General features: G+C 43.1%; 1 protein-coding gene across 2 annotated transcripts in view; it reads right to left on the bottom strand.

Annotated features, from left to right (window-relative positions):
- RAB8B (RAB8B, member RAS oncogene family) overlaps positions 1-21,411 on the bottom strand; it is a 67,284-nt gene extending 45,873 nt beyond the window's left edge. The window contains exon 1 of one of the 2 annotated variants that reach the window (XM_007467202.1): positions 21,208-21,411. In XM_007467202.1, coding sequence (XP_007467264.1) covers positions 21,208-21,331 — 124 coding nt within the window. In that variant the 5' untranslated portion in view covers positions 21,332-21,411. The remainder of the gene's footprint in view (positions 1-21,207) is intronic. The other variant, XM_007467203.1, reaches the window with a different exon arrangement.
- Positions 21,412-22,038: the final 627 nt, after the last annotated feature.

Here is a 22,038-nt window from a genome sequence, read left to right as displayed (position 1 = left end):
TACACCAATCATGACGCAATTCACTAGAGCTGGCTTAGTGAATGGGGCAACACGCGGGGAAGTCCAAAGGCTCTTTCCCCACCGCATATAAAAATTCTATAGTAATTTCCCTGACCCGCACCCCCGCTCCTTCCCACAGTAAAGCTCAGAGGTGACTTTCTTTTCCTCTATCTGTTTATAAGAATCACTGTGTACTTTTCAACACTCTCCTTTGTAAGGGTTCTCTATTTTTTCCTCGAGTCAAAAGTGATGCCAAATTATCACTACAGTATCTTGGCTCTTCTGATCCCCAATCAGCATTTCCCCTCCCCTGGTTGATAGTGACATTTTCTACTACAAAAAAATTTCCAAGCAAAAATTGGGTTAGACTAGAATAAATATGAGTCACAGCTGAACATGAACTGAAACAGCAAATGTGCTGGTGAAATCCCTCCCTTAAAAACTATCCTTAAGGGCTTCCCTGGTGGCGCGGTGGTTGAGAGTCTGCCTGCCGATGCAGGGGACACGGGTTCGTGCCCCACTCTGGGAAGATCCCACATGCCACGGAGTGGCTGGGCCCGTGAGCCATGGCCGCTGAGCCTGCGCGTCCGGAGCCTGTGCTCCGCAACAGGAGAGGCCACAACAGTGAGAGGCCCGCGTACCCCAAAAAAAAAAAAAAAAAAACAACTATCCTTAAAAATGATAAACATGGTGACCTATGCAACAACCTGGATATCAACTTTTTGTTGCTGTTTTGCTTTTTGCTGTGAACTAGTTCAGCATGCTCTGCTTGTCCTGCACCAAGGATGCTTCCATGACAACTTAGAAGGCAGGACCACGATGCACCGTCCTAGGAAGACTGGGCTCCGAATGATGTGGAACAATCAACTAGGGGCATTTCATCTTCAGATCTGGTACGTATGAGGTGCACTGGTCAGTCGATATGTGGTGAGACTAAGGAAAATGTAGGTGCCTGGCAAAAAATCCACCAAAGCCATAACTGGATTTAAGTGGAAGTTAATTTTGAACTCTACCAGACTCACTTTAACTTTTAACAAGATATATTTAAAGGAAGTATTTTCTAAATACAATATCAAGAAGCTTTATGAGGAAATCTTAAAACTATGACTCTCTCTAAAGTCTTACACATTCTTTCCTGTTCAAAAGGTCATCACTGCTAAGGTATGACGGGGTTACGTAAGCCTGTCAATGAGAGATACAGTGAGTGAATGCAGCCTGGAGCAGAGCACAGTTATAATAGCCCAGTAAGTGAGACAGTACTCTCCCAAGCTCCCAACACGTAAAGGGGCAAGAATTCACTCAATTTGGCTGTAGTTTCAGGAACATCTGTAAAACATTTCCCCCTAATCCCAGTAATTTCTATACTTGTGATCTACCAGTAATATTCTATTCATTTGTTCCCCTGTCAGAAAAGTTAGGCCAAGAAAGCCAAAAGAGATTTAAATGTAAAACACTTAAGCCAATGAGAGCAGAGTTGATCATTCACTTTTATCTGGGCTTTTGCAGATAAGACACACATCTGAAACAAAGCACAGAATGCTCCCCAAACTCTACTCCTGCTTTTATCTTTTGATGTTGCAAGAACTCCAATGGGTCACCATGCAGTGGTAACTTTCGGGAAAAAAAAAAAAAAAAAAAAAAAAAAAATTCCTTGGGAGGAGTTAAGTCCTAGCTCTTCAAAGCTAATTAGAACCACACCACATAGCACTGTTTAGCACGCTGCTAGATGTTAAGCTTTCATCCTCTTCAAGATGTTATGTTAAGCTATGATGTTAAGCTTTCATCCTCTTCAAGAGACAATTCAATTTCTCATCTTCTAGTTACACACCAGTCACTCAGAACACAAATCCAGCCTCCAATTTAGAAAAAGAAGGCCAAGAACTACCCATAGCTGCAGCCACCACCATTACCATCACTATTCACCACGCTCTCCATCCCTTTTTCAGTAGAAAAGACAAGACAGAAGAGGCAGTGGCTTCCTCTTCATTCTCCTTTCAGGGTCTTCCATGTTAGAAACCCTGCCATTTTCCCCAACTCCAAAATAATCTCAGTGTTTCTGTGGAAAAAGTTGAAAAATGGCTCCAGCACAGGTCAAGGTAGAAGGTACTTTGCACAGAAGGTTGTGTCGGGCGTCTATACTAGGAGGCCCAGCTGTGGTGCTACCTATCTAACTCCCAGCCAGATTTACTTTCCACAATCCAAATTCAGTAACAAAAGATTTGGTGGGAGAGTGTAGACGTAGACAAAGTGGGAAGAAAAACCAAGTTCATTACAAAAAAAATTTTTTTAAGAAGAATAAAAGTGACAGGCCTGTATATAGTTCAAAGATGGCTTTCGCACAGACACAGAGAAAGCCTCATTGTCTAGATCAGGCCAATTGCTGACAGCTCTAGAGAAAGCCAGAGGTAAAGAAATTGTAGCCTATCACCTAGGAGAAAGAAGATTTTCAGGGCCTCCTCTGTCAAAATGAAATCAAAATCAACGTTCCAAAAAAGTTTCACAGAAAAAGGCCAAATGAAATGTGTAATTTCTCAACTCAACCACAGCAGACCTTCACTCCACACTGAGATATCTAGAGTTGCAGTCTAAGATTATTTTATCTTTAAAAGATAAACGGACAATCATTCTTAACGTGTTTTAGTAAGTGACTGTAATTCAGAATCATCAAGAAAAGAATTCTGAACTAGCACATTTAGGGGTCCCCTATCCCCAAAGATGAGAGCTTTACTTAATCACTTCATCAGTATCATCCTGAAATTTCAGTTTGATGACAATTTTTCCAAGCACCAAATATGTGCCAAGTACAATGTCTGGCAATGCAGAGAACACCAAGATAAAACAAGCTTCTGCCTCAAACAAAGTTATCACGGGAGTGGGGAGTTGGGAAAGTGGAGAAGGAAGCCGGCTCTACTTCTAACACAGGAAGAACACAGGAAGTGCCACGCAAAAGGCCAAAGTACTACAGAGCATAAAGTACCACTGAGGAAAGAGAAAGCATCTTCTAGTGCAGGGAGGGGGCAGAGAGAAGGCTCTGACATGGCAGCATAAAGAAAGTTAACACCGGGCTTCCCTGGTGGCGCAGTGGTTGAGAGTCCGCCTGCCGATGCAGGGGGCACGGGTTCGTGCCCCGGTCCGGGAAGCCAAACCAGCTCTACAACAAATGCTAAAGGAACTTCCCTAAGTGGGAAACAAAAGAGAAGAAAAAGACCTACAAAACAAATCCAAAACAATTAAGAAAATGGTAATAGGAACATTCATATCGATAATTACCTTAAATGTGACTGGATTAAATGTTCTAACCAAAAGACACAGGCTTGCCGCCCCGGTAACAAAAAAAAAAAAAAAAAAAAAAGAAAGTTAACACTTGAGGAGCATCAGGAAGGAAAGGTAGGATGTCAACAGGCAGAACGAGGTGTGTTCGTGGAACCATCCATTCTGGTAGAGCAGTGATTCTTAGACTCTTTAATTTTGTGAATTAGTAAAATCTTCAGGAAAAAAAAAAAGGGTAGTTGTAGGGAGAATGAAAGAAGTTAAAAGACGGAACATACTAAGCTAGGAACTGTGTATTCCATAAAATTTGCTTGGGGAGAAAACTGGACTGGAAAGATTTTTCTCCCTCAGAGAAACAAAACAGCAAGAATTCTATTGCATTTTTTATTTTGCAAATGATAATGAAATAAATAATGGCTATCTATTAGCCTCGTCATTTTATAAAGGAGCATTTGCATTCCAAAAATGTAGGAAGCACATCATCTCAGAAACTTAAAAATGGCATTCCTTCTCATGCAAGGGCAGCTAGTAACCTTACACTGGTCAGGTGAACACTTGGTCACTGCCCACCGGCTACCTCTGTTTAGTAGGAGTCTGTGGGTTAGAGTCTAGGACTCCTGTAAGGAGCTGAAGGAAATACAGGTGAAGCCACATGGTAGGGATTTGGAATGGTAGACTGAGGAAGATATATTCAATTTGGCAAAGTGAAGAAATAAGACTTTTTCGGGGAGGGGTTAGGGATTAACATCATGTATAATCAGGGCTATGCTCCACAATTAATTTGATCAAAATGTGTGGGATGGAACGGAGCGGGTAGGGGGGTGCTGCTGCCCAAGTGAGACTGGAAGTGCTCAGGCCACCTAGGAGAATATTGCAAAGTCCAGGTGAGAGGCGTTGAGGGCCTAAAGCAGGGTGCTGGAAGAATGGAAAGGACTTAGCAACAGATTACATATATTGAATAGGATTTGAGGAAAAGGACAGAGTTAAAGAGATTTCCAGATTTTGAACCTAGATACATGAAAAAAAAAAATGACAGTAGTGTCAACAGATATATGAAAATTCGTGAAAGGGTACTAGATCTAGGGGACTAGATAAGAGGAGGAAATGAATTCATGCTGCGATGGGACATACAGGGCAGGAGTTTGGGAAAGGGTGGGGACATGAGACAGGACGCTGGAGAGTCAGACCTGGAAGGCTTGGAAGGGGACAAGCTTACCTCCTTCTTCACTTGGGCATGTCTGAACCCTCACTACATGCCAGGCACTGTACTAGGTGCTACAGATATGCTGTAGACCAGCAGACCTGGGACCTGCACTCATGGACCTCCAATCTGGCAGGAAAGACCAACGTTCATGCAGCAATCACACAGGCAGTTGTGATTACAACTTGCATTAGAATGTCTAATTTTCAAAAGAGGAAAAAGGAAAAAAAAATAGAGAACAGATACTTGGAAAATGACTTCAATTAAAAAGCAAAATGAGACTCTGCCACTGGAACCAGAAGACAGTTAGTAGGAAACAAATTGAGCAGACAATTCCTGGAAGCTGGTGGAGGAAGAGTTTCAGGGAACAAGTGACAAACGGTGCCAAGTGCTGCTGAGAGGCCAAGGGGGATGAGGAATGAGCAAAGGCCACTGGCCTGTTCACTGAGGACAGGACAACCTGAGCGCAGTGTGGAAGCAGGGGGGGCAGGATTTCAAGGCGTTAATGAGTGAGGAGATGGTAGAAAAGTGCAAGTGACAAGACTTCTCTTTCAAGAAGTTAAACGACAAAAGGAAAGGCGATGGGGAGAAAGGTGACCTGAAGAAGGGGTCTTTAAGCAATCTCCTTATCAAAATGGGGATGATTTCTTCAACAGGATTGAAAGCAGAGCAGAAAGGGCCAGCAGAGAAAGAGAAAGAGGAGAGAGAAGATGTAAGAGAGGAGAACGACTGCCAGGGCCCGGCCCCAGGAGTAGGAGGGTATTACATCAAGAACATGAACCAACAGGTCAGCACCGGCTCCTTGGAGAGAAGGGAAAAGGAAACAAGGGGAAGATGAAAATACGCAGAAATTATAATGGCAAGAAAGGATGTTGAGGAAGGTCTTGTTATGGGGTCATGGGGTCTTTGCTGGAAAATAGGGGAAAGGGGGAGACATTTGCTGTGATTTGAGTGAGACATGAACAGCTGGAAAGTGCCACTGGCCACCAACTGTTCATTCATGCTGCAAACATTTACAGAGGTGCCTTCCAGGCACCAAAAACTGCATTTACACATGGGCATAAGTGAAGTCAGCAGGCATTTCTTACTATAGGCAAATACTCTGGGTAAAAGAGAAACAGGTTGATTTTATCACTCTCACATCTAGAAAAAGACCATAAGCAGTAACAGGTGATAATTACACATCCTTTGAAGCTTATGTATGTGCTAATGGATGAGATCTCACTATTACAGGAGCCCAAATCCATTCCTCAGAAGGAAATATATGGTGTTAGTTCATTGATTCCACAGATACTGCATGCCTGAACATCAGACAAATGAGCTCTGAAGAGGTTCCTGTCCTCCAGAAGGTCACCATCAGATGGGATGTCCTGAAAGCTTCCACTCATTCCAACATTTTGGCACATTTGAGTGCTCAGAACATTAACTGAACCAACCCTCACAATCTTTATGCTTCATTAGGAGGTAAGAGTGGCTATCTGAACATTTTTAACAAATACTTTCCTGGATGCAACATGATTTTAGGGAATGGACTGGACCAGAAAGTTCCATGGCATGGTTTTTCAGTGCCATTAAACCCCAAGACGAACTCTCTTCACGGCAGCTTTTAAAATTATAAATTAAATGTGTCACTTCCCTGCACATAACACTACATATGTACTTTCAACTACAGTCACAATAAAAGCTATCCTCCTTACCCCTTCCCCTTCATGACTTGTTCCCTGTCACCTCCTGTACCATCCTTGTGTGTGTGTGTGTGCATGTGTGTGTGTAATTTTTTTTATAATGTTTAAAAACATTTTTAAGCTAGTAAAGAGCATCTCACTTCACCTTCCTGGTCCAAGCAAGCACTGTACAAAACCAAACCCAGTTTTGGCTTTATTCCTACCATGTACATTTAAGCATTCAGTATGTACTAAATATCACAGGGGGGAAAAGGGTTAAAAGGGGGGAAGATCATGCTTTACACTCACACTGACACATTTATTTCCCTAATTCTCTTGATGAGACAGTTTAATAATTAAAAAAATAATAGCATGTAGCAATATTGCAAAAATATGATTAATGACTTTTTTGAGATGAAAGTATCATCGTCCTGATTATTAGGTAAAGAAAAGCCTATTAACTAACTTTCAAGTAGGGTAATTTACTCCATTAAAATCAGCTACGATGTTTCAAGATTTAATGTATTGTTCAAATTCATGTATGCAAACAAACTCATTAAAATTCAGGTGACCTCACTCAGAAACTCACTGCACTTAAAATTCAGGGCCCTAAAAGAGGACATTGAACTGGAATATTTAAATTGAAACATTTGTCCTTTCTAGACAGGGCATTCAACACTGATTTTGTTTTTGTTTTTGTTTTCACCAGAAGGAGGAATTCAAGATGCCTGAGAGTTTGCAGCAGCTAAAAGGTTCTGAAGAACTTGCTGCTTATATCATACTGACATCCTGCACCCAAGGTCAAGGGCTGTGTTGGACACCTCCTAACAACAGCTGAGGGCAAGGACAATCACCTTCACTTTGGAAATGAGTTTAAAGAAATACTTCTCACCCTAGCTTAGTAAAACGCATGTAGTCCTAAACTTTAAGGACTAATTTTCTAGAAAACTAAAGCACACCCCATTAAGCAACCAAAATGTCCCCGTTCATATTTTTTATGGAACTTGTTCTAGCAGGTGTTTCTTAAGTTACCTGGAGAAAAACCAAACCCTCACCACCTACTGACCCTGGCTGCGTGCGAGGCCCTAAGCTAAATGCTTCCCTACAGTAAGTACTTCATTAAACTGCCTCACGCCAATTCTCTGCAGAAGAGGGGACAGGGACCAAGGAGGTTTAAAGGATGTGATGATGTCACCCAGCTGGTAAGGAGTAGTGCCACAGTGCACCTTGCACCACATCACCTCCTTAGAGATAGCTAATCTTTTTTGTGTTTCTCTTTTAATATTTCTGAGTCACTGTTGGGGCAAAAAGGCATAGTGGTTAAAAACAGACTCTGGAACCAGACTGCCTGGATTCAAATTAGGTCTGGTTCCACCACTTACCAGCTGTGTGACACTAAGATGTTATTCAACCACTCTGTGCATCAATTACCTCATTTGGAAAAAGTGGAAATAATAACAGAATGTACCTGAGGGGTTGTTGTGAGAATTAAATGGGTCAATCCATGAAAAATGTTAATTCATGTAAAATGCCTAGAACTGTACCTGATATATAGTAAACACTAGGTAAATGTAAAAGCTCTTATTAAAAGCAAGTGTTAGAACAATGAAGCCCCACAGATCACGAAGGTTCTCTTAGCGAACCCACCCTCAGGGAACCAAGACTGAGTTCACCCACACACAGTCACACACAGACACATCTTTTTGTGTATCTCCCATGTGCCAAAGACATTATGCACACAACAATGCATTTCATTCTCAAAATAAAACATAACAAAATTCCTGCAAGAGAGTCAGTACCCTTCCTTTATCAATAAGGAAAATGGTTAAATAATTCGCCCAAGGCTCTCAAGTAGGAAGCAGCAGAATCAGGATTGGAATTTGAGAGCTTCTGTCTCAAAAGCCCAAGTTCTTTTATCTACACAATGTTATCTTCAGTTCTTACATCTACTTTTCCCATTGTGTTGGTGAGTCCACTGCTATCAATTAGGATCGGAGTTTTGGAAGGGACTTTTGAGTGTATCTAGCACAACATTCCCTGTTTGCTTATGAAGAAAAATGGAAGCCTGGGAGGCTCGCTACTGGCTTGCCTGAAGTCACATAATGAATGCCACCGCCACGGTGCCACGCTGCCGCTTTTTTCTCTTGGATGCTGGTGGCCTGTCCCTAGGAGGCCCCCAGCCCTGCTCCAACGACCACTGTATAAATCAAGAATGCAAAGGCTAAGTTTGGACCCAGGGGCTTCCCCAGTGAGGCAAGTTCATTAGCAAATGGACTTTGTTATATCCAGTTTCGCTGCTTGGACCTTTCCGCTTTCTGGCTTACAGCAGTGTCCTGGAGACTCAGGGTTAGCAAACAAATCAGGTGTCAGTCTGGTCTACAGTGTCACCGTGAATCCGAAGAAAACTGCCGAATGAGGCTTTACAAACAAAACCCAGAGGAGAGACAATTTCACCCTGGAAGAAAGGAAAGGACAGGCTAACAAGAAGTTTTATTTGTCAAGGGAAGGAAGCTCACAATTAAAGCAGCTGTTCCTAGCACACTACAGTCTATCTGAGGCCAACAACATACGTACAAGCATAACAAACCATCGGCCCCATGTGGAGAAGCAATGCTGAGATTTCTCACATAATTAGTTCCCTTTCCACAAAAGAGCTGGATTCACAATTAAACTCTGTCTCCTCCTGCCCCCGTTCTGCTGTGTATATATTTGATTGCTTCCTAAGGCACTGGGTTAGAGGCCAGGAGACAACCTGAAACCACAGTTCACTGACGTCCCAGGCCAACAGGCAACACAATGCATGTTTGTATTAGCTGTTACTGGGCCTTGTCCAGGGAGAGGCTGATTTCACCCTTCCACTCAACATACTTCTCAAGGATTTGCTGGTCAGTTTACACAGTTCTTACAGACCACTGGAAGTGACCGCTAAGGCAGGCTAAGTGCCAGGGCACTGAGTCCCACGGAAAACTTCAGGGCCCATTCTGAGAGGAGCAGGTTGCTGTGGACAGACTACAGTCCAGAACTGAAGTTCAAGACTCAAATCTTGGCTCCTGCACCTACCTACTTGATTGATCAAGAGTCTATGCCCCTCTCAGAACCTTAGCTTCCTTGCCTAGAACAGGAAGACAATCTCTGTCCATGGACGTGATTACTGAGGAGTTTAAACAGAGACGTAAGTGAAAGTACTCTGTAAACAGTAAAGGTCCAAGCAAAGCGAAGGGGCGGCCGAGGAAGTCTGCTTATCTCCTAACTGGTTTCTGTGTGCAAAATCCCCAGTGACTCCCCACTGCTCTCAGGATCTAAGTCCAGACCCCTGAACAGGTGTAAAGTCCCTTCTCAATCTGCCCTCTAATTACCCTTCAACTTGACCTCTTGTCACATGCCCGTCACTTGAGGAGTTCCTCCAGGGGCTGTGACTCCCACACCTGCAGGGGACAGGCCCCCCTCCTAACACTCCACATTCTACCCAACTAACCCATCCTGGGGGCCTGATTTTAACTTCCACGTCACTCCCTCCTAGACGCCCTCCTCTACCTCTCCTCTGTGCTTTCCTAACATCTTACATTAATCCCTTTGAAGCCCTTTTCATCATTGTGTTCAAACTGCCTGGATACTCGCTACTCTTTTCTCCTCTCAATATTTCGTGGACTAAAAAACACTGTTCACTGAATGAGTGAATTTAGTGAAAATAACTTAGTGTCTGACACTAGTAGCCTACTAACAAATCACTACAGTTCCCAACCCCAGCCTCTCCTTTTTACTGATAAGAAAAGAAAGGCCAAAAAAAAAAAAAAATAAGAGGAAAGAAAACAAAGGCCATGAGAAGCTAAAAGACTCGCCTGAAAGCAAATGGCTAATCACCCTAGTCTCATAGTTCAATCTCTGACTTTTCTCCCACAAAATACTTGCTATGTCCAGGTTTTATGCTATACCATCCATGTCTTTCCATAACAAGAGAATTGAAGGTAGAGGAGTTGTAAGAGAAAAGAGGCTTGAAATCAGAAAACTACTGCTCAAGGCCAGGCTCTGTGTGACCTTGAACAATCTCCATGCCTCTGGGTCTCAGGCCCCCCAACCGTCAAACAGAAATTTAGCATCAGCATATACCTAAGAAGCAAAAGGCTTCCTATTATTTTAGTTTATTTCTCACCTACTTCGCCATGTTTTATGTGACAAAAATGAGGTAATCTGAAAATACTTTATACATCTCAAAGAAATATTTTTACAGCTTTCAAGTACAGTTATCCCTTGGTACCTGTGGGGGACTGATGCTAGGACACCCCCGCTCCAAAGAGTATACATACCAAAATCTGCAGATGCTCAAGTCCCTTATATAAAATGGCACAGTATTTGGCATATAACCTATGCATATCCTCCCATATACTTTAAATCATCTCTGTATTACTTACAATACCTAATACAATGTAAATGCTATGTAAATAGATGCTGGCGCGTGGCAAATTCAAGTTTTGCTTTTAACAACTTCCTGGAGTTTTTCTTCCTGAGTATTTTCAATCCAAGTTTGGTTCAATCCTCAGATGTAGAATCTGTGGATGTGGAACCCACAGATACAAAGGGCTGACTATAGTTATTTTTCTGGTGACATTTAGCTTTATTGTTTACACCAAGACATTTCTAAGGACAGGATTCAAAAACATTAAGCAGTCTCTTTGGTACTATAAAAAGTTTAATCAGGGCTTCCCTGGTGGCGCAGTGGTTGAGAATCTGCCTGCTAATGCAGGGGACACGGGTTCGAGCCCTGGTCCGGGAGGATCCCACATGCCATGGAGCAACTGGGCCTGTGCGCCACAACTACTGAGCCTGTGCGTCTGGAGCCTGTGCTCCACAACAAGAGAGGCCGCAATAGTGACAGGCCCGCGCACTGCGATGAAGAGTGGCCCCAGCTTGCCACAACTAGAGAAAGCCCTCGCACAGAAATGAAGACCCAACACAGCAAAAATAAATTAATTAATTAATAAACTCATACCCCCAACATCTTAAAAAAGTTTAATCAAATTACAAGATCAACATAGGCTCAGCTTGAATTAACTAATGCTACTTCTTCCTTCTGTTTTCATGTCATCAAAACCCTAGTGTCTACCTGCAAAAAGAAACCTCCCCACAATCATTAACTGAAAAAGGACAAACCCCTTTTTTCTTTATAGACACTACTTGATTTCATAGACTCACAGAATGCTGCAGCCAGAAGAGACTGAAGACCATCGAAGCCGGAACTTGCCTTTCACAATGAGAAAACAGGCCTGGTCTAACGTCCTTAGGAAGGACTTGTGCCATCACTGATTGGAGACGTGCAACAATTGTTTTTCAGAGTACTATATACTTTATTTTGCAATAACAAGGAGACGACCTGACCAAAAAAATGTGGTAAATCATATAATGAGATTCCAACAGAAAATAAAATACAATGGTGTTTATCGAAGTTGAAGGCTGAAGGGCCAAGACAGAGACACACCTCTGATGATATTTATATATACATGTTTTAAAATTTAACTGTTATGGAATTTTGTGGATGTGAAAGAAATTATTTTGCTTGTTTCGTTAATTTTTCATGCTTCTACAAGACTGGAAATTTTCAAAACAACAGTAAGTAGACAAAATAGGAAATGCACTCACTCAAATTATTTTGCTCATGGACAACATCCTAATCTGTTCATTGCTGGTTATGACTGAGACATGGTTATGACAATTTTTTATTATTTAGTTTTAAACAATGTAAGAAAGCAATGCAGTCAAAAGTCACCATATCTTAGGCAGAAGTTTCTAACTCCTCACCCAACAGTTTACTCCAACTGTTAACAAAAGCAAAAGAGACTGAACAAGTAGTCAAAGAAAGTGATACAGGAGGAGGGTGGAATGCTGTTTTCATTCTGCTCTTCCCAATCCAATCCCCTCTCCCCAAACCCTGATAGGGGTGAGGTGTTAATGGAGAGTGAAATGAGAAAGTGGTCTGAATCATTCCCAAAATAGAACAGTTAACTCTCAATAAAGAATTGTTTTCCATGCCCTCTCAAGATTTTATTCAGAGACCTTAAGAAAAGAAAAAAAAATTCCTTGTTGAAAAACATAAACAGCTATCCCATCCAAATTCATAAGCAACAAATTACAGTAGGGTTAGTCACTGACATCTCACAATGCGAACTATTTTTTTCGTAATGGATTTCGTGTATGAGATTTGCATGAGATTAAACTATTTTGCGATACCTATTCCAGCTGAACGAATATTGCATAGGGTCATAAGAAATGAACTCTTATAATTCAACTTTTAAGTAGACCACCCTATATTTCAGGTCAAAAGTTGATCATACATTTTAGAGACTGCCCTTCTACTTTATACATCAGGAAAATATCTATGAATTATTAAACGAATTACTGCCAAGTTCTTCCCTCAAATATGCAAAATTATGACATGATGTGGGGAAGTCACACCAGTCCCAACTTTGCCAGCAGGAAGCTGTGAAACACGACATACTGCTTGACGACTTTGTGGTTGGTTTTTATCATGATGAGGTGGGATTCCATACCTAACCGAGCTTCTGCTAAGTGCTCTGAAATCCTGCAATGCCTCATGGGACTGCAAGCAGCACTGTCATCCAGCCTGTCTTAGTGACAGCAGGCCTAATCTGATGAACAAGAGGACATGCAGAGCTTTCGCACTTTCTCCTGGGAGCCAAGAATTAAAATTCTGGGCTGAGGAAGATGAGAGCTCCATGGAAAATGTCCAAAGTTTCAGCAACAGGTAAATACCAAACTGCCTACTTAAACTGATGCTGAATGCTACAGGCAAGACAGCAAGAAAATACTTTGTCACAGTGCTGCAAGAACTGGTTCCAAGTTGTTTCCATCACTTTATGTGGCTTCCCTAAGGAAGTCCTAAGTAACTAAGTAACTTAAAAAAAAAAAGCAGTGCAGACATTTCTTCCTCTAAGGACAATCAGGCACCTACTTCCTTTAAGGTTCTTAATAATTCAACACAAAATAAGGAAAATCCCAAAAGTCAAAACTGAACACAGGAAAAGGACACATCTCCAGACACAATGTATCCAATAGGGACTTCCCTGGTGGCTCAGTGGTTAAGAATACACCTGCCAGTGCAGGGGACACTGGTCCAGGAAGATCCCACATGCTGCAGAGCAACTAAGCCCGTGCACCACAACTACTGAGCCTGTGCTCTACAGCCCACGCTCTAGAGCCCATGAGCCACAACTACTGAGCCCGTGTGCCACAACTACTGAAGCTCGCATGCCTAGAGCCAGTGCTCCGCAACAAGAGAAGCCACAGCAATAAGAAGCCCGCGCACCACAACAAAGACCCAATGCAGCCAAAAATAAATAAATTTATTTAAAAAAAAAAAAAAATATATATATATATATATGAAATAGTCATTGACAGATAATGTTTTAATACTGAAATTTAACCATGACACACTGGACAGCAGACACTACATATTCACTTTAGAAAACAGACAGCAGAGACTTCCCTGGTGGTCCAGTGGTAAAGAATCTGCTTTCCAACGCAGGGGACACGGGTTCGATCCCTGGTCAGGGAACTAAGATCCCACATGTTGCGGGGCAAGTAAGCCCGTGCACCACAACTAGAGAGAAGCCAGAGCACTACAACAAAAGATCCTGCATGCCTCATGAAAGATCCCAAATGCCTCAACGAAGATCCCGTGTGTCACGACTAAGACCGACACAGCCAAAAAAAATAAAGAAAAGAAAGAAAAGAAAAGAGAAAGAAAGAGAAAATAGATAGCAAATATGTAGGATGTTGCCATCCACTCTCTCCATCCATTGCCCATGGCCCACATCAGGAATCTATCACAGCCCTCAGTCTTGCTGAGCTCAGACAGGACCTCAGAACTCTATACAACACAGCATGCTGGGAGGCAGCTACCAACCCATCAGCATTGATATTCATGCCGAAGCCCATTTTGTCCCAGCTTTGCATAGTCCTCAACCCCACGATACCAAAATACTGAAACAGATCTTCAGAGAAAGCCACTACATGACAGTTTCAAGACTACCCAAAAACCTTCATTTAAGCCATAAAAAGGTATTTTTCCATATTATGTAATTTCTAAAGGATAATAAGAGCAGAAAACATAACTGCAAACATTAGTTTTACTCTAGACACTATGCTGTTTCACTGAGATACACAAGCGGTTCTATATAATAAATGTTTATATTCATCTTTTTAAAAATAGAATTTGGCTTTATTCAACCCAAACGCCCAGCCCAATTCCAAACCACTCACTACCCCGTCACTCAAACAGTGCTGGGCAGAACACAGACACAAACATAGCTCCATCTGCTAATTAAAACCAGGCATGAAACTGTTAATAGGCATCTGTTGCATTGTTTGAAGCTAATGGGCAAAGACAAAGCTGAAATGGCTCTTCTAAAGCAAACCCAGTGATTTCACTCATTTTCTATTTGGTATTTATGTTAGTGGGGGGTTGGAAGCAGGGTGTTAAACAACTTATTATGGAGACTGAAAGACAAGTGAAATATCTTTCAGAGTCTAAAATATCCCTTTAAAACTGATTATAGAAAGACAGCATTTTACAGTGGGGGAAATACCATTCTTGTACTAAGAATTCAAATTAAGCACTTTTAATCTTGCCTCAGACATCGTCTAGTTATCTAGAATATTATGAAAGATAACAACTACAATTTAAGCAATGCTTTATAGCTCATATAGTGCTCATTCATCCAATTGATTAGTCATTTAATAGAGGCCTTGGAGACTTAAAAGGTGAATAAGATTTGATTCCTGCCGTAGGGAACTCACATCAACCCTGAAAAGTTGGTATAGTATTAGTATACTCTAGTACAGATAAAGGAACTAAGGCCCTAGAAGGACAACTGACTCACTAAAGGCCAGAGATGCAGGAACAGCAGATGTCAGGACAGGAACCCTGATCTGACCCCAGACCTATTGCTCTTAATTGACCATGCAATCTCTCTAACACCAAACATGAACCAAGCCACTACATCGGCTACTTAAATTTCAGAAGATCCATATTATGTTATGTTCCACGATATTACTCACCAGCTAACAGCTACTTCCCATTCCCCACTCCCACCCTCTTCTCATTCTGCTATGAAAACTCCTTCCTGCCGAATTTTCCCACGTAGTCATTCTAACACACACCAGAGTGCTGGTCTCCAGAATGGTCCTGTGTGCAGGCAGGCAGATGTGACCTAGAGCCAGCCATGTCCTCAGGCCACGTTGGCAGCTCCCTGGTCTTCCACTTCTGGTTCCATGGTTCCTTCCAGGTTCAGTTATCAGATCCACTAAAATATCAACTGCTAAATTTTTCCTTGTCTTCAAAGACCAGACATTTTCCTCTAAGACAATATCCAAACCTATCTCTCTGCAGCTTTTCTTAGAGGATCCAAACAATCTTGGTGCTGTTGCCAAGAGAACCTCCTCCCTGGTTTGCTGCCATGCAGAACAGCTGGTGAAGTTCTTTGTTAAAGTACGCTTATTCTTAAGACACATCTAGGTCTGTCTCCAAGACTCAGTTTCCCACTCCCATCCTTGATTTGTTGAATGAATGGCTTTTTGCATTCGCTAGAACGCTAACTGAGGAGATGAGTTTAACCCTTTATGACCAAGTATTAAAATCTTGAAACAGTGTTCTTTTCAAAGCTATCACCTAGATGGGAAGTCTATCGACAACTTTGATAGAAAGGGCCATGGGGCTCTCTCCCTTTCTCCTCTTAGCAGAAGTCCAGGTTCCCAAGCAGACTCTCTGCGGACCCCTCCGTCACCCACCGCCGGTCAGGGCAGTTCTTCATTCTGCATTGGGAGCCTGGAGGAAGACTCTCCCTTCCCTTCCTTTGCCCAGATGCTGAGAATTGGAAAAGCAAAAGCAGATGTGTGGCCCAAAACTGCTCCAAAGAAAGATGAAAACCGCTTAGGTCCTCCTGCCACTGTGGACAGTGATGGGGAGAGTGATAACGCAGACAGTGTTCCTGTGCCCAGTTTCCAGAATTCCTTCAGCCAAGCTATTGAAGCAGGCTTCACGAAACTGGACATGCCAGCTACTTCAGATCCCCTCTCTGAAGAGAAAGGAGGAAGAAAAGAAAAAACAGAAACAGAAGCTCCTGTCCAGCACCTCAGTCGTCCAGACCAAGTGACACTACTGGCCTGGCTACCTTCTCCATCCGGTTTTCTTTTTTCTGTGCTTTTGTTTTGCTGCTGTAATTTTTAAGTATTTGAGTTTGAACAGATTAGCTCTGGGGGGAGGGGGTTTCCACAATGTGAGGGGGAACCAAGAAAATTTTAAATACAGTGTATCTTCCAGCTTCCCGTCTTCACACCAAAATAAAATACTGACACTCACAAAAGGAAAAAAAAAAAAAAAAAAAAAGAAGACAGTGACATTAAAGTAAGGCTTTATGTACAAAATGTTCAATTTGAAGTTGCCTGTCCCTTACATATTTTTGTTTGAGACGTTGAAACCATGGAAAACAACTATGAAAACTAAAATCTACTTGCACTACATATCTGGATTATGCTCAGCCAAATGTTGATATCATCTTGGATAAAAATGTAAATACGACAAAGTTTGTTTTTCAGTCAATCAGTCTTGATAAAAACTTTGAATTGCTACCAACCAAAAACAGTTTTTAATTTTAAGCTGGGGTCAGCAAACTCTTTCTGTAAAGGAACAGTTAGTAAATATTTTTAAGCTTTGTGGGACATATATGGTGTCTGTTGCATATTCTTTGTTTTGTGTTACTTTTTAATAACCCTTTAAAAAGGTAAAAAACATTCTTCCCTTGTGGACTGCACAAAAACAGGCTGCAGGCTGCAGGCCACATTTGGCCTGTGGGCCATAGTCTGCCAACCCCTAAATGAAAATAAGTGAATCCAAGAAAAAAATGTTAAGGAATAAAAATGTTAGAGAATAAAATGTTAGGCACTAGGCTGCAACAATTATCAGCACACATTAATATGACGTCAGTAGTTATTTTGCACATGGAAGGAATTTTAATGGCAGGATACACTTTGATCTCCTAACGTGAAACTACAGACATAGAAAGGGCAAAGGACAGTTATAACATGCCGAGTTAGCCCATATAAACTCCTATAGGACTCTGAGTTGTATTAGCATTTACTGTTTCCCTAAAGTGATACAGCTACTCCAAATGGGAACACCTTAACTTTCCTCACATAAAAGCAAACGTGCAAAATCGAATTCCTCCCTGGAAAAGATGGTGACTTGAATTTATGGTGGTGATCATACTGATCAGAAATAGCAGCAGCTCAGTCGTGAAAAGTGATCCAGACTTGAATCTGGGGTTTCACTAGAGGCTCTTCTACAGCCAGCTGTGTGATCTTGACAGTATCAACCTAAGCTCAGTTTTCTTACTTATAAAACTGGGCCATGGGCATAAGGTAGATAATTTCTAAGACTCTGCTGTCAAACTATGACTATACTAAATAATAAAACCACTCAGGAAATACCCTAACAGGAAGAAGGGGGCAGGGCAGGGGAGAGACAGTTAAGGGAGGAAGCTTAGACTGTCCTGTTAGAGGACAGGGCTGAGTTTTCTCTTTCTGTTCTCCCAGCACCTTGTTCGGTACAGGCCATTCCAAGACATCGATATGACCTTCACATCAATATTAAAATGTACCCACATCCCATAGGAAATATAATTCAGAGCTACTGTATTACCGTTTCCTAGTTGTCTTAATGCTACATTTTACATACATTTAATTAATCGTTATTAATGATCATGTAAGGGGCTTGGGGAGTCAATCAAAAAATTTTTTATCAGTTCTTAAACGTTTGAACTGAAATGCTAGTTGGTTGTTGGTCCTAGACACTGGGCCTACAACTTCAAATGGATAAAACATCCCTACTCAAAAGTTAAATATTATCTGACTGACATACGAAAAGAGTCCCAACAAGTCAGTTGAAAAACTTGTACCCTCTACCACCCCCAAGAGCAGAAAGGAAATGAGGGGAGCTGGGACATCAGAGAAGATACCAGAACCTTAGATACATGAAAGAAGAAAGCATCTGTGTGACAACTGTTTCTGTAATCAAAATGACTAATTGTCTCCTTCCTTTCATGAATGCAGAACCCCTATCAAAATAGTGTCTAGAGGTGGCAGATGTCCTTTTTTAAAACTACTTAAATTTTAACAAAGCAAAATTAAGACTGTAAATGTATCTCCATGGGAAGAAACAGGCATCCATACATATCTCCCAACACACACACATACACACACACACACACACACACACACACACACAAACCCCATGTATTAAGAAATGCCCATTAAGGAATGGACAATTCCTGGGACGTAGACCTTATCAAGTTTTGTCAGCAATGATGTGGCAGTCAGAAAAGCCCTGGAAACTTCCACACTGAGGTGCCTCAAGAAATAATTATGACTGGGAGGAGATGGACCACCAACTCTCCCCTCAGCAACCTCAGATCACCTGGAAACAGGGGTGATGGCTGGAGGGGGGTAGATATTGCTGCCAGAGATGTGGACACTCCAAGCCTATGTTTGTGATCGGTGTGTGTGGAACTTTTCACTAGAATGATGTTAACATTCACCTTATTTTCCTAGCTTAACTTCAACTCCAAAGCATTAGGTTGTACGTATGTACAGTTTTTGTGCTGTTTGAAGGCAGTGGGCCACCACTTCCCGTCAGAGCTCTGGGGCTAAATGGGATTTCCCCTCCTCCATGTCAACTGAAGACAAAGCTCAGAGCCTCTCTTTACCACATCCACCCCACGGAAAATACAAAGGACAACATGACATGTGAGATTCACCCCATTTAACGTCTACCTCCAGTTCTAAGCTCTTTCAGGACACTTGTTTTCCTGCCTTAATAGCTGCAACCCTCCACAAAACCAAATTTCAATCATTAAAAAAAAAAATTTAAAACTCCACCGAAGAAAGATTGTACTCCTTCAGAGCGAAAGGTAACTTTTCAAAGCTACTATTGTAAAAGGAAGCAGGCACCCTCACAGAAAACGTGGGGCAAAAATTAAGACCAAAAAAGAGGAAACTAATAAAACTATTACAAACAAGCAAAAGTCATTTAAGGAGCTTAATGGAAACAGCATCAGTGAGATTCAGTCACTTTCGATGCAGGGGAATACTTCTGGGAGGGTCACTCATAGAACGGACAAAAGGCGACCCACTCGACTTGTTAGAAACCGTCCTTTACCATCTGGACTGCAGTGTGCATTCAACAATGAAAAAGGGTTATGGGGTTTTGAAATGAGCACCAGCATCAAAAATTAACGCCTTTTGGTTGCCGCAACAGCTCCCATCAAATCTCTTAGGAATATACTTGAGACACGACATTTAAAATCTGCTTCCTCCGAAGAGAAAAAGTCCCACTCAAGAATGACTGCCAAGAACTTGCAACTCAAACTTCCCTAAGCCCAGACATCATAACACCCATGAGGTTTCAGACCACTCAATCCATATGAAAGACGCCAGAACAAACAAACCACAGCCTTTCCTAGTGCTTGGCTGAAGAGTGCTCTATACCCCAATATTCTTCTTTTATAAACGATAAATTATCCTTAAAACATAACTCATTACCATAGCACTAGCCTCCTAATAATCCCAGCAATTCATGGCGAAATACACTGTAAGAACCATTTGAAAGATGCTTAAGTGAGCCGCTATGAGAAGCCATGACATTATCCAGACAACCAAGAGCTAAGATTCTTAAGGTACTTAATTAACAGCAGCTATTTAACAAGGGAAATGATGTTGAGCTTAAAACCAGCTCTGATTTGCTCTTCTTCAGGTTTACGTTGAGTTAGAGATCTCGTTACCTGACCAGAGTCTTCCAAAAGTAGGAAAGACAGCTGCCAGCCAAGACCAGAAAAATCAGAATCAATTGAAAGTAACTGAGGGGTATATTGCATGTTGTGATTCGTCTAGCAAGTAATAATTAAAACCAAAGGAAAATATACAGGGAGGCAGGCAGAATGTAAGATCAATTCCCCAGCTGAGGATTATTAAACCTTCAAGACTAAGAACTTTAAAAATTGAGAAGTGCTGTGGCACAGGAGATAGTAAAGGAATGAACCACATTTTCCTGACCACACCATTCCCAAAGTCACCCATCCTCTTAACACCCCTTAACACTCACAGAACAATTTAATGCTCCATAGACAGTATCTCATTATTAGTCACTTTTTGCTCTTTCTCCTGAACTTGATCCAAAGGGAGTAAAGAGAGAGAAAATGGTAACCAGTGCTCCCAGTTACTGGAGAAAGTCCTACTTTCCATTTCCTCTCCCTTTCCCATCTTCTCTCTTCTCTGCTCAACCTCTCTACTGTATATTCTGCTTCCCTTTTTCCTTTCTATTTCACAGCCAGCTCTCCTTTACTTTCTCCACCAAGTATCCTCATTCCGTCCTCTGGCCCCCTGAACTCATCTTCTACCTGCAATTTTCTTCTGCCCCCTCCCATGATATCTATGACCAGACTTCTTGTAGCCAGTGCCCCTCATCCCTTACCTCCTGATCACTCATTCCTCCGAACTCCTTCCGGATTCCCGGGTTCTCACCTCTCTTGTCCCTTGTGTCCTCTGTCCTTTACTTCACGGACCTCCCATTCCCATTCCCCCAACCCTTCATTTCCCCCTTCACATTTCCTTCCTCTTTCCTGTCTTTTAATCCATTTCACACCCACTATTCCCTTCTCTCTCTCCATGAGATTTCCTGTGTCCCCCCACTCTGTCCCTCTCAGACCCCTCCCTGTCACACCCCCAACCCTCTCATTTCTCTCAACACCCTTAGTCCTTGTTCTTCTGGTTCCTCCTCCCCTTCCTTTGCCCCCAAGTTCCTCCTTTCAACCGCCCGCCCCCCCAGCCTCACGTCCCCACCGGCCCCCCCTCCCTCATGCCTTCACCCTCTCCCACTGCCCTCGCAGCCCTGCTGTCCCCGGGGTCCCTTCCCTGGGGCTCCCAAGCCCTCCCACCGCTCTCTCCCGGCCCCCTCGCACCCGCTCCCCATTTCTCACTCCCCGTCCCCGGCCGCGGCCCCTCCCTCACCGATGGTGGAGATGAAGGTGGTGTTGAAGGCGTCCTCGGAAAAGCGGAATAGGAGGCAGGTCTTGCCCACCCCCGAGTCGCCGATCAGCAGCAGCTTGAACAGATAATCATACGTCTTCGCCATCTTCTCGCTCCGGCCCTCTGACCGCGGAGCAAGAGGAGCGGCGGAGAGAGGCGGGGAGGGGGCCGCGGGCGAGGGGGCGTGCCCGCTGAGCCGCCGCCGCTCGCCCCGCCCCGCTCCCCGCCCCTTTCCTCGGAGAAGGCCTGCGCGCCCCGCCCCGCATGGCCAATCCGCGGAGGCTTCGTCATCACCGCCCGCGCCCCAGTGTTTGGTGGGGCTTGTAGTTCCTTTGAGGGGCTTCGGGCGTGCCCGGGGCAGGCTGTCCCCGCGGCCCCAAAGGATAAAAGAAGAGCCGCTCTGGGCCGGGTGATCGGGGATTAGGCGTTTCCACTCGAGGTAGGCAGGGAGGGCCGGTTTCCAACTCTGCGTGTCCTACCACCGGAACTTAACTTCGTCGTTTCTTTGTGTGCTGGTGCCTTTCAAATCCAGGACCTCGGAATCTGAGTCCAGCCGATCCCACATCTCTTCCACCGCGACCCGCAGCTGAGATGCTTTCTTTCCTTCCCGCTGCCCTGGCGCAGGCTGTGGATTATCTGCAGAGTGCCTTACCTGGCTTCTCCTCCAGCTCCTGCCCAGCACCACGTCTGAGCCCCCTCCCGCAGCCCGTCAGTTACGGAGCTCGAAAAGAATGATTGCGGTGCTCACTTGAACCCCACTCCTGTTCTCTTCTTCACGCCTCCAGAGCAGAGCGAAATACAGTGGGTATTTTA

This window comes from Lipotes vexillifer, unplaced genomic scaffold (assembly GCF_000442215.2).
Source record: "Lipotes vexillifer unplaced genomic scaffold, Lipotes_vexillifer_v1.1 scaffold1654, whole genome shotgun sequence".
NCBI lineage: Eukaryota > Metazoa > Chordata > Mammalia > Artiodactyla > Lipotidae > Lipotes > Lipotes vexillifer.
Note: the sequence above shows the minus strand (reverse complement) of the source record. Positions and strands in the feature narration are given on the sequence as shown.